At 40.9% G+C, this 13,005-nt stretch overlaps 1 protein-coding gene across 2 annotated transcripts in view; it reads left to right on the top strand.

Moving 5' to 3' along the window:
* The window catches only part of PANK4 (pantothenate kinase 4 (inactive)), a 29,040-nt gene extending 17,982 nt beyond the window's left edge, over nucleotides 1-11,058 (top strand). Inside the window, exons 11-19 of one of the 2 annotated variants that reach the window (XM_073316276.1) lie at nucleotides 211-323; nucleotides 1,957-2,044; nucleotides 2,791-2,942; nucleotides 4,616-4,671; nucleotides 5,328-5,377; nucleotides 6,254-6,361; nucleotides 7,389-7,489; nucleotides 8,457-8,525; nucleotides 10,303-11,058. In XM_073316276.1, the coding sequence (XP_073172377.1) occupies nucleotides 211-323; nucleotides 1,957-2,044; nucleotides 2,791-2,942; nucleotides 4,616-4,671; nucleotides 5,328-5,377; nucleotides 6,254-6,361; nucleotides 7,389-7,489; nucleotides 8,457-8,525; nucleotides 10,303-10,516 (951 nt within the window). In that variant the 3' untranslated portion in view covers nucleotides 10,517-11,058. The remainder of the gene's footprint in view (nucleotides 1-210; nucleotides 324-1,956; nucleotides 2,045-2,790; nucleotides 2,943-4,615; nucleotides 4,672-5,327; nucleotides 5,378-6,253; nucleotides 6,362-7,388; nucleotides 7,490-8,456; nucleotides 8,526-10,302) is intronic. The other variant, XM_073316275.1, reaches the window with a different exon arrangement.
* Nucleotides 11,059-13,005: the final 1,947 nt, after the last annotated feature.

The following is a 13,005-nucleotide window of genomic DNA, read 5'->3' as shown; positions in this document are numbered from 1 at the left end:
TCTCTGATTGCATATCCTTCAACCTATGACTTGAATCTGGGGGGAAAACCTCAAGTCTAAAGTTCTTTGGCATTGACACACTGAACATTACAGAAGACAGAACAAATATTTCTAAGCCTGAACTTCAGCCATTGAGACTGTTGCATTACCCATCACGTGAGGGTAGAAGCATTTGTTATCTCCAATCCAGCCTCCTTGTTTCTCTGCCAGGTAGTGAATCGTGCTATGGTCAGTCAGCCAGACTCTATGGATGCAGCTGAGCGAGCTGAAAAGTTCCGACAGAAGTATTGGAATAAGCTTCAGACACTCAGACAGCAGCCTTTGTAAGTGTGGGCTTTTTCCAGTGAGCACAGTTAACTTAGATGTGATTTAGTAAATGTATGTTTAATATGCATTTGTTAGCAAGTAGCTCACTTTTGTAATTCTTTGTTCCCTACATGTTACATTTAGGTCATATGCATAAGAAATAAAAAGTTAAAACTACTGCTTTTATAGGTTCCTACCCCAGAGTGAGCCCCATGCATACAGAGGTGACTCACCAGCTGGTGCCCTCTCATGGTTGGGTGCAGCGTTGCTGGGCCTTCTGCTTGGTTGCCTCCTCCTGATGGCTGTTCAGACCCTTTGTTGGTCTGGCTGAGTGACTTGGCCCTCCGGCCAGCTCACACTTAAGAGTTCAGTCCCTTTCTGGGGAACCCAAATCCAGCTGTAACTTGTCAAGCCCCCATTTGGCTTCTCTTGGCTGGCCTATTCAACATCCCTTCACCTGGCACCTCTGTGAGCCAGCACCAAAGTCCTTCCAACTCAAACAGAATTTAACAGATTGACACTCTTCTGTCAATCTCTGGGGACCACTCAGTAGAACTCAAAACAACAAACAAAGCTAACTTAAGCATATTTAACCCCTCTCCAGGCTTGAGCCTCTCATCCTTCTCAGGTTCCTCTTGAGCCCATGGATTGCCTCCCTGGAGCTTGGCCTATTTTTCCAGTGACACCCTACAGGAGATAGCTCTCCAGCTGCAATCCAACTGCCATCCCCCTGATGGCTGGGCTTCCTCCCTTTTTAAGTCCTACATCCTGCACAGGTGTGGTGAGGTGGGGCTATCTGAACACACTGGCTAGCCTGGGGGTTCCTTACCCTTAAAGAGGCAGGCCACCCTGTTACAGATGCATATTGGAAGAAATTAGGTTTGTTTTTTTATATAGGGTGCTCAGATTCATTAGTAGGAAACAAAATATTTCTACATCCCAAGTAATCAAAACGACAACTGTCTCCTAGAGTAGGAATCAACATTCCATTGTATGTCCATAAGTAAAGCTTGCTGTAGGCCCCCATTTTTTATGATCTTGGCCCGTATTAAGAGTAGACTATGGACTGATACATTACCTCTTAAAGTATGAAAAATAAGATTAAGGCCCTCTCTAGATTCAGATGTCCAGCTAATCATTACTGTGTCTCATTGTGCTTGCACAAACTGCAGTGGACCAGCTTATGTATGGTAGCCTTTTATATTGTAATACCTTCCTAGCCTCAGAGGTGCCTGTGCTCCTAGTTAACCATATTGATTTGACCACAATTACTAGAACTTAACAAAGACATTTTAATTTTTATTGCACAGTAAAACTTGATGGTCTAGATATGGCAATGATCCTAGAAGTAGTAATTAGAATAGTTTAATGGCCAGTTTCTTGGTCAAAATTTCACTATCCTTGCCACTTTAAAATAGGACTTTTCTCACTGGAGTAAAAGAAGCCTGTGTGTAATAGTCAACCCTGCTTTAGATGCTCAGATACAATAGTGACTGATGTCGTGAATCTAGGGTATAGTGAAGTGGCACCTGTATTACATCTGGGTCAGTTTACAGAATCAGATTCTGAAGATGGTGGGCATGGGGAGAGAACCAATTCTTCCTCCACTGTCTGAAGCAGCTGATCCTCCATTCTCACTCTTTCTTTCAGTGCCTACGGCACCTTAACAGTTAGAAGTTTGTTGGATACGCGGGAACATTGTCTAAATGAATTCAACTTTCCAGATCCCTATTCAAAGGTAAGTCCTTCTTGCTTTACAGGGTGGACAAAAATGTAAGTTCAAGATATTTTTGGTTCCTCTCAAACTTGATGTAGGTAGGTAGTTGCTCATGGTGAGGAGGTGGGGACTGGATAGCTTAAGGCAGAGTTTCTCAGCTGGTGGGTCGCTACCCCCAGGGGTCATGAAAGGCAATCAGGGTGATTGCAAGGCATTGAACATTTTTGTTACAATCTAAACTAAAGAAAATCTTGTTCCCCTATTCCCAGCACCCCTTTACCCTTTTAAATCAAATATTTTGTTAACCTCTCAGAATACAAATTATATAGTCTAATCATTATCATTGGGATTTTTTTACTGTTACATTTATAGTAAATATAAGGGGGATGCATGCATTTTGCAAGGCTGATTATCATGGGGATGCCTTTGCTTAGGGTTGTTTTAGTTTGTTTTGTTTTTTTTTGTTCTTGATGGCTCACTTGACACTACTTCTTCCTGCTGGCCAAGATCCATTGTCCTGTCACTGTCTTGAAAAGAAACAATAGCAATTTGTGCTCTTTTTCTAGCATTAATGCAGTTATTAGCAGCCAAGGAGATATTTTATTTTTACTTGTTCATACTAAGCATGCTGATAACAGTAACTTGTTGGTCCATTAGAGGCCATGAACCTAGAGGAGAATGCTTGGAGGTGGTCTTGGCACTGAGGCAACCAATGATGGGTAAGAATTTTTCATCTATAAATCCAATGTCTCATATCTTTCTTACAGGTAAAGCAGAAAGAAAATGGCATAGCGTTAAAATGTTTTCCAAGCGTAATCGAATCTTTGGATTCATTAGGCTGGGAGGAGAGGCAGTTTGCTCTGGTGAAAGGACTTCTTGCGGGGAATGTCTTTGACTGGGGAGCAAAAGCAGTCTCAGAGTAGGTGCTAAATATTTTAAAAACACCATTTTTAAGACACTAAATATCCCATCTTTCTTTTAACAAATTCAAGTGCACCAATCCAATTTTAATGGAATAGTTTGTATGTCACCTTCTTCAAATGCTGGTTGTTTATTTGCAAGACTTGTGGTGCTGCAGGAAATTCACCATTACCAACCCTTAAAACGGGCAGATGTCACTATGAATGTTTGAATGAAGTAGTAATAATACAGAGGTTCACATTTGAAAGTTTGCGCACTTCGCTTGTAGTGGACATCTTTAGCACTGTTTTGGATATGTGTTCCACTTAGCTTGGCATTATGTTCCTGTAAGATGAATGTGTACTTCCCACTGTTATTCTGTGCTGTCCTAGTACCCTGTATTACGTGTTCACTCGGTAGTTTGTAATTAGGGATGGCTGAACGAGTTTGGATAGAATGGGAATCTACCAATACTTTGCTCAGACTAAATCTTTATCTGGAAAACCTTTATTAAACTCTCCCACACAAATGAATTCCTCATTCCTGTCAGCACTAGATACCTGAATACCCGCATTCTCACAGTATCTCAGGGTTAGCTGCCTTAAACCCAGGGAGTCTGACTTCTGGGAGATGTGCATACAAAACGCCCCTTTAAAACCAACAGGAGGTGACCTTGTGCACCTGCCAGGATGATTTGGCTCTTTGGCTTTCTGTATAAGCTTGTTATACTGGTATAGACCCCTTCCAGAAAACACTCTTTGGAAAGCACTTTAAACAGGCTTGTATTATGTGAATGTTTCCATGGCCAATCCGATTTTAGCCTAGTAAATCACAGAATTTCAGTTCCTAAAATGACCAACTGTAGTTACTAATATAGATCTGGTCACCCACCTATTCATCAGTGCATGTTCTCTTCCCTTAGAGGAGAGGATTAAGGGAAGATGTCCAAGTTAATGGCATTCACAACTGGCTCAAGGAATTTTATCTCGGTGGGAATTGATTTGCAGGCAATATCTATGCATCTAATGGGAATGGGGAAGGTGTCAAGGATGGTGGAGAAACCCAGCAGAGCTCTGCAACATTTCACTGCTGATCACTTGAAATTAAACCAGGCCATCATATTCGCATCATCCACACCACCATTTAACTGTGGTGGAGGTTTTTGCTTAAAATGTCTAGCTGATGGAGAAGTCTGCAATATGTTGTCAACCAGTTTAACTTTAAAATGGCTTAGTTTAAAAGTTTGACAAAATGCTCAATACCAATTCTACTGTCGTCTTCAAATTAAACAAGGCAAATTACTGCTTCCTGTACAAAAATATCCAAAGCTTGTCTTGCAGTTTGTCATGATTATATATAAATCATAACTATGTTTACATGAGAATATAGGTGCTACCATTCGATGCTTTCCCTAGAACCTATTGTTAGTGCCTGTACGTTTTTACATGGTGCTGGCAGCTCTTTCCTTTGAACATAAGGGCTCTTGTTTAAAACCTCTGAATTTTTTGTTTATAAAAATAATATAAAGCACCTATTGTTCAGCCAGTGGATCTCTGCACACCCCCACTAAAACTGATGCTATAAAACCCCCATCTGATATTTTGTTTATTCAGCTGCAGAGCTGTTTATCCCACATAGATGCCCTGTCCAAACTTGTTTAATGCTGTCCTGTTCATCTTTCTTCTGATGCAGCGTTCTGGAATCTGAGCCACAATTTGGATTTGAAGAAGCCAAGGAAAAATTGCAAGGTATAGAGAATCATTCTGTGGCATCTTGCCTGTGCGTGTTAATATAAGAATGGAGGTGGGCAAGAAAGTGTCTAGTGGGAGAGAGTTCTTCTACCAAGGAAGGTCACATGAAATAAATGGTGTCTAGTCTTTATTCCAGATGACTATGCTACAGTACTTCACTGAATTGCTGCTCTCTGAATTCCAAAGATGTCAGGGCCCCATTTCCTCTTAGTCCAGAACATGTAAGATTTTTTTTTTCCAGTGAGCAAAAAGGCTCCAGCAAAAAGACTCTGCCTGAATGTCAACCGTCTTTTCCTGCCTGCTATTCTAAATATACCTCCTGCTTAGCAACACCAAATAGAAAGTAGTCATCCTATATGAGGGGTAACAGTGTGTCACTGGAGACACTGACTCTAATCTCTTATGACTTGTTCTGTATTCTTTATCAAGTGCTATTTCAGGGAAACTAACTGATCTGCTTTCACAGTTAAGAGCCCAAGAATTCTTTGAACCTACAAATCTAATATTATAGCATCGTCCAGAGCTCCAATGTTTTAATGTTAAAGCAGATATATATAAACCTGACCTGCCTTTTCATAAGTACTTGTTCTAACAATGCTTACAAAGATTGCCATGGGAAAAATGCTAACCACCTGATTTTGTCAACTCTACAGAGCGCCCGTGGCTAGAAGATTCCTACAGTGAGTGGATACAACGACTAAAGGTATGCTTGGTCCATTGTGGCTTTAACTATTCACTTAGATTTATGCAATAGTCATAAAAATTACTCTGATCACCTTTTGAGTTGCATAATGCAATCACTGTCTCAGGTGTAAATTTCCATCTTAAAAAAAAAAAAAAGATATCCTCAAGCTCTGTAATTACTGATCAAATTTGCATTTTGTGATCGTGTTTATTAAAGTGGAAAACATATTACTTGCCTTCTACAACTTAAAAACCCCGAAACAAAGGTTTGTTACTCCTCATCAAAACCTCAATCAGGGTTTAACAAAAATACTTTAAGCAGCATGAATTGCAGTACCATAAGACTGGTTTTAAAGTTTTCATAGCCTAAGAATTGGAGTGAATTGAAGGGGAGTGGGACTAGGCAATAAGCTTTTCATTTTAGTTTCCTAGTACTAAGGCAGCCCAGATCAGTGGCGACAATGGAGTAGTTAATGTCTCTGGCTGTTCCATAGCCTCAGTTGGTGTTGATGTGACAAACTGCCACAGTTCACTTTAGTTGACAGGCCTAGGATTAATTGATCAGAGTTTGAAGATGCTACCTCTAAGGGAATAGGGTAGTTCAAAGCTACTTTAAACCTTGTTGGCAGGACTATGTTGTGGAAATCTTGCTCTGCTTGTACTATGGATAGGGCTTCTGTTTCCAGCAGTGTCAGTATAGCCTTCTTCACCAGCAGGAGAGCTGAGCTGCTTCCAAATAATGGTGACCCATGCAGACATTTGCCAACGATATCATTAATTTCTGGATATTAAGAGTCTGGGGTTTTGATCTGAATCTTTGTAGTTAACACAAATTAGTCATTGAACTTATGAGAACTGGCAACTCAACCCTGAATGCACTGGTTTTCTCTTTCAGGAAGGTCCCCCTCATAAATGTGCCTTAATTTTCGCAGATAACAGTGGAATAGACATCATTTTAGGAGTCTTCCCCTTTGTCAGAGAGCTACTCTCTAGAGGTACAGAGGTGAGTTTGAGTACTCTGGATTATGGATGCTTCATGGGCTTTATAATTGTTTGAAGTGTTCACTAATAGTGAAAGACTTAACACTACTTCCCACTAACATCTGCTAAAGCACTTCTGTGCACCAGAAATTGTAATAATAAACCAAATGGGAGGAATGTGGCCAAGTGATATGGGTAAGGGAATTTAGGAGTCAGGACTCCTGGCATCTAGATTCATCTCTGCTCTGACTTAAAAAAATCACAGCCTCTGTCTCATGAGCTATAAAATGAGTCTAATAATAACCTACTGCAGGAGAAACTGAGGAATTTGGGGGAGGCATAAATTAAAAGTGCTATGATCTCTTTAGTTGAAATGTGCTGGAGCAGTTTAAGGAGTTACTAAATGGCAGTAAAAATCTGACACTCTTGTTTTTAATACACTAAATGTTGGGTTTAGTCTGACTGCGTGTTTGATTACTGATAAGGGAGTTGTGAGTGTGGTGACAGGGAGCGTAAGAAACGGTGATGGGTAAATTGAGTAATAAATGGCTGTTAGGTTTGAGGTCCTCAGTCCTTTTAAGAGAAGCTAGGGGTATCTGAGAGAAAGTTTAGCAAGTCTTGGTAAAAGCAATAACTTTGTGAAACTGGCAACTCCAATCCAAAATGTTGTTGTATTAGACAGTAGTGGAATAAACTTTAAAAGAATACACTAAAAGTCTGATACAACCATTGGTTTTTGCAAATTTAAAAACCATGCTTCTATCTATTTGTATAAACTATTCGAACGGGAAAATGTGCATGCATGGGTGTCGGCTGTGGCTGGTGGTGATCTTCCATGCTGTATTGGGGAGGGAAAACCAAAACTAGGAAAATGTCATTGTAAAGCCACAATTTGGCAGGGGCAATTGAAGGCAGCCATAGAACATGAAACAACCTTGATCATCTTTGAAATTGAGATTTCAGCTAGACATTCTTCCACCTCCACCCGTTTTGATGAATGTGTGAATATCTTAGATAAGAGGGGAAATCTTCTGATCTCTTTGCTGCAGGTTATATTGGCTTGTAACTCTGGCCCTGCACTAAACGATGTTACCTACAGTGAATCCTTAATTGTTGCTGAGCGGATAGCAGCAATGGATCCCATTATACAGTAAGTCTCTTTTTTCCTTTTTTGAATTGTGTGAAGAAAAAGGCTCTGACCACATTTATAAATACTTAAACTAGATTCTGCACTTTGACCTGCCCTCTCCCCCGTCATTTCCTTAAAAGGAAATACTGTCCATGCTGAAGGTGTAGAATACATGATATACACAAGATTGAATATATCTTAAATGTCAGTGAGAAGAGAAACCTCCTGTAATGATTGTATCTCCTACTCAACCCCATTTGGCTAACGCATGAGAACCAGAACCTGAAATAAATGGGGAAATACTGAAATGAAACTTAATGAAAACTGAGTGGAAATTCAAAACTGACTACTCTGTTACAATAAGCTAGAATTCACAAACTTTCAGCTTTCATAATATAAGATGATAAAGCACCAAAGATGTATTTTAAGTGTTCTTGGGGATCTCTTACATGATGCCACTCAAATCCTTACAGGTGTTAACTTTTTTGAATTATGAAACGAGAGAAATGTATATTAATGTGGTGTACAAAGCATCCCTTCTAGGGTTGCATGAGTGAAATATGTCCCCACTGTCCGAGCAACTGCTTCATAATCGTGTAGTAAGTTTAGAGTGAAATTCTGGAAAAGGATGACTAAATGCCCCCCTTTCTACTCAGCCTGAATAGGTACATAAGATTGAGAAACAATCCTCAGTAACAGGCACAGAGCATCTTGGTGGCAGGGTACGTTGCAGCCTGCAGCCATGTGTCTGGATACTCACAATTCAGCCTCAGTGCGTAGGTTGCCCCATCTGCCTCCATGGAGTAAGCTAGAACTTGGCTCTGGTCTGCAGGAGGGAGTTAAGTCTTGCGTTGTTTCAGACTAATGCCAGTCTGGCTGCATTGTGGGCCTGGCTTTCCCAAGGGTTCTTGCCTTCAGGACTTCCTTGTTTAGATGATAGCGAAAGAAATTATGTGGTTTGTTTGTTTGTTTGTTGTTTTTTCCAAAGATCTGCACTGACGGAAGAGAGGTTGCTGTTGGTACAAACAGGCTCCAGTTCCCCATGTTTAGATCTGAGGTATGTTTACCAGTGGATGAAATGTGTATTGTAAATTCTCTGCCTTTGCCATGCAGTGAGGTAGATATGCACTTTAGTACAGTAACCACCCAACCTCTCTTTCAATAGAAAGCATTTCTATAAAATCCATTATACTTGCTGAAACCTGCAGACAAGCATGTATGATGATAATGATCAGTCCCTGCTGTCTGTCTGATATCTTAATTCTCTCTTGCTGCAGCAAACATATCTACTTTCACCCTCAAGTGGATTAAACATTAAAAGCTTTGGCTCAGAATATTCAACTACTCTGAATTTTCTATGTAACTACATCAGGTGGTTATTGTCGGAAATGAAAAATTGGTTCTTAAGGGTAACAGGCCTAAGCCTGTAGTTATTGTAGGCAGTTCTGCCTGGATCGGCTCTTTGTCTTAAAGTAGTTTTCTCAGTCACAGGTGCCTTATATACTGGATTTGGTAGCAAGCACAGACTGCTCTCTGCCATACATGAGGTTAACTTGAGTCCTTGCCCCGGTGCAGAGAAAAGGGGACTTAACCCCAAGATTCAGTCTCATCGTGCAGATTCCTATTGTCTAGTGATTAAATCAAAGCTGCAGTAAAATCTTTAACTCGATGCAGAAAGACAGCGATCCTTTCCAGCAGCCCATTGAGAAGCTGAATGCCACTAGTGCTTGTTTTTTTTCTAACATCCTGACCCCATCTGTACTTGGCACAATTGGACTTCTTACAGCTTTGTCACTTGTAGAACTAGATGTAATGCTTTATTTCCTATCCTGCGTGTTGTTGCCTTGGCACCTCATTCTCTCTAAAGAAGTTAACTGGAACCCTTTGCTTGCATTCTACCTGTCTTCTGAGAAGGCAGCTAGAGCACTATAGGCCTGGCTTGAGAAAATTGCAGGGGGAAGGGAGCTTGAGGACATCTCACAAGCCCTGCTCTATGTAACTTTGTGGCTCTTGGTTTCTCTCAATTGGTATTTCCAAATGGGCTAGAATGAGTCTCCTGCTCCCTTCTCATCCCCTAGTTGTTGGACTAATTGCTTTAAAAGAAGAAACAATGCATGGGGAAAGCAAGATAGCCCTCTTGGAAGAATAACCAAATCAACCATTCCTAACCTTCCCTGATGGAAGGAGAGAACTCGCTGTAGATACGCTAGCGGTACCACCTATATGGTCTGGCTAAGTGTATATCTACCTTGAAATCGTGGAGTGAGTGCAGCTTGTGTAGACATACCTGAGCTAGCTTCGATGGCACTAAGTCAGGTACTGGAGCCCTAAAGCCATGATAGCACAAGCTAGCAACCGGAATAATTACCTGAGGGTCTGGGAAGGCTTCTGTAGCCTTCCCTGATACCAGCACACAGTTAACTAGGATATGTCTAACACAAGCTGCAGCCACAGTCTGTGATTGCAGTGTAGACATTAAATCCGCCTGCCATGCAGGGTAAAGTCTCTGGAGCGCCTGAAGGTGCTCTCTGCAAGCCAAATGGACTATCAGGTAATAGCAGCTATGCCGGTGTAGTATAGATACTTTGTGCACCCATGGAAGGGGTTTTTCCATCAACATAGGTAATCCACCTCTGATGGTAGCTAGGTCAGTAGAAGAATTCCTCAGTTGACCAGTGGGGGTTAAGTCTACTTTACTATGTCACACAGGGTGACAAATTGTTCACAGCCCTGAGCAATATAGTTAGGTCAACCTATGTTTTAGGTGTAGTCAGATCTTACTCCATTACTGACATAACTGGACAATTAAATTTTCTATCTGCATCTCATTACAGCCGGCTGGACAAAGGCCTGGCCCTGCTGGTCAGGGAGCGGAGGACTGACTTGGTTATAATTGAAGGGATGGGCCGCGCTATCCATACGAATTACTATGCAGCTCTGCAGTGTGAGAGCCTCAAACTTGCAGTCATCAAAAACTCATGGTTGGCTGATCGGCTGGGCGGAAAAATCTTCAGTGTCATCTTTAAGTATGAAGTGCCACGCAAGTGACTGGGGTGGAGGCCTGAAGTATGGCAGCAATGGACTTGCACTAGTTTTACTTTAATTGTAAAGAATGTATTTTTATTACGACAGGGAAAATGAATTCACATGAAATTCCATATTTATACTGTGCTTTGTGACTTAAAGCAACAATATTCATTATATAAAAAATACACCCAAAATATATATGTATATCACTCACTGTTTATTTTGGTAAGTGTTTATTTTAATGCTGCAGTATTTGTGATGGAAAGACTTTATTTTTTTGTTCTGTGAGACATTCATATAGAAATATATTTAAATGTCAATGAACTCTTTTTATATATCTCTGCTTACTATGCCAGCAGTGACTTAGCACATACCAAATAGAGTTTTTAAAGTGCTGAAAGCGTTTGACTTTGCATTTGAATATTTTAGTTCATGAAATACTTCAGACCTTTCTAAATTCTCTCTTGTTAAGCTAGGAAGAGACTTATTTCCTTGCAAGCTCTGAGCAGTGTTTATTTCAGACACACGGGAGCCTAGAACAGTAACTGACCTGATCGTCAATGAGAGCAGCAAACTTACTGCTGCTAAGATTTATCCAGCTGCTGCAGGGTGAAGTTAAATTCCTGAAGCTCGTCCACCTCCATTCCTGGGTTTTATAGTCTTCTGGATCCCATCTAAATGGGTTAAGGAAAACCAGTCTCTTCAGCTAAATTGTCTAATTTTTTAAGACTGAACCAAAGCAAGCTCAATTCCTCGCCCATACAGCTACTTAAATTAGACTAGGAATTAATCTGGAATAAGGCCTTCAAGAATTCCCATGTACTCTCTTCTTCCATTTGATATTCCTGTACCCTAAAGACACAATCAGCTAATGCATGCTTATCTTAATCTGTTCCGCTTGTTAAACCCTCCCTGGCAATAAGATTTTGGCCAATAAGATTGCCTCCCTGGCAATAAGATTTTAGCATGGATATGTGTACGAAAGTACACATATCCATGCTAAACTACTTGGCTTTTGTTGATCAGCTCAAAGCACTGTACCTACACGCCGGGTAACAAGTGACTTCAGGTCACGCTCAAATTCATTTCAGCTCTGCTCCAGTTTCCCTTAAATAAAGGCAAGTAATTGGAGGGTTATGGCCAAATCTTCAGCATCAAATAGCCATTCAGAGTGAATGGTAATGATTCCCTCCTGGCCATTCTCCAAGGATACCTGCGAGAAGATGCCTGTTTCTTCTCTGCTCCTGATATTCTAAATAGTGGAAAATCTGTAGTAACGTAAGCCTGCTTGGTGAAGTCTCCATTAGCTTGCAAGGAAAGATACTCCGTACTCTTCACTGACTTTCACTATAGAACTTTAAATTAGCAGCAGTATCCTATTTAGGGTGACCAGATGTCCCGATTTTATAGGGAGAGTCCCGATATTTAGGGCTTTTTCTTATATAGATACTAATTACTCCCCACCCCTGTCCTGATTTTTCACACTTGCTGTCTGGTCACCCTAATCCTAGTGCACCTGGACCCCAACTCCATGTAAGTATCTCTAGGGTACTTATACACCCCTCTGTGTTGCACCTGAGCAGTTCCAAAAAAGAAGTTTTATCAACCAGCTGCATGAGTGAGGAAGTACCTCTTCATTTTACTGATAGACTGCTGAGACAGAAAGGCCAGTCCAGTGCCTACACCCCAACGCTATCCTTCTGCTACAGGCTACATGAATATAGCATTCAGAAGGGCCTCTAGGTACAACCCTGCTACTTCTACTTAACAGGTCCCAACAAGTGTTGTCTAGAGGGATGAAAGAGCAGAGTCAACTTGTCAAGAACTAATTTAATTTAGTTTTAAGTAAGTCACATGCTCTTTTTCAAACAACTTTTTTAAGGGTGGCGGACTGGTTACGTTTGCAGTGGTGACAGGCTTTCATAGTTTTAAATAGCATTTGCTATGTGGCTCTCAGCCTTGTATTAAAGCACTAGCGTGTCTCTTACAAGAGGAGGGATAGTCTCAGCACAGAAGTCTGCTCTCCCCATGAAGCACCATGTATTTACACAGTAAACTCCAGTCAGCCCGAAGGTGAATATGAACCATAGTCAACATGCTGCTGCTTCTTCCCTCACCACCCAGCCAAACAGTAAATGAAGGTCTCTTACCTTTCCGGGGGTAGATGGAGATCATCACTTACTTTATTCTCCCTTAAATTAGATTAGATCCCTTATATCGTTCAATCAAAAACAAGCCAGACAGACAGTAACATTGAATGTTTAATTTGAAAATTCCTACTCTGTAATAGCTGGGATTAAACATGTCCTTAAGTAACTTCAGCCAAGTGATCAGACTGTTCCTCTAACATTTTTACAGGTTTCAGAGTAACAGCCGTGTTAGTCTGTATTCGCAAAAAGAAAAGGAGTACTTGTGGCACCTTAGAGACTAACCAATTTATTTGAGCATAAGCTTTCGCGAGCTACAGCTCACTTCATCGGAGTATGCATCCGATGAAGTGAGCTGTAGCT

This window comes from Lepidochelys kempii, chromosome 18, assembly GCF_965140265.1.
Source record: "Lepidochelys kempii isolate rLepKem1 chromosome 18, rLepKem1.hap2, whole genome shotgun sequence".
Classification (NCBI taxonomy): Eukaryota; Metazoa; Chordata; order Testudines; family Cheloniidae; genus Lepidochelys; species Lepidochelys kempii.
This window is presented reverse-complemented; position numbering and strand designations above follow the sequence as displayed.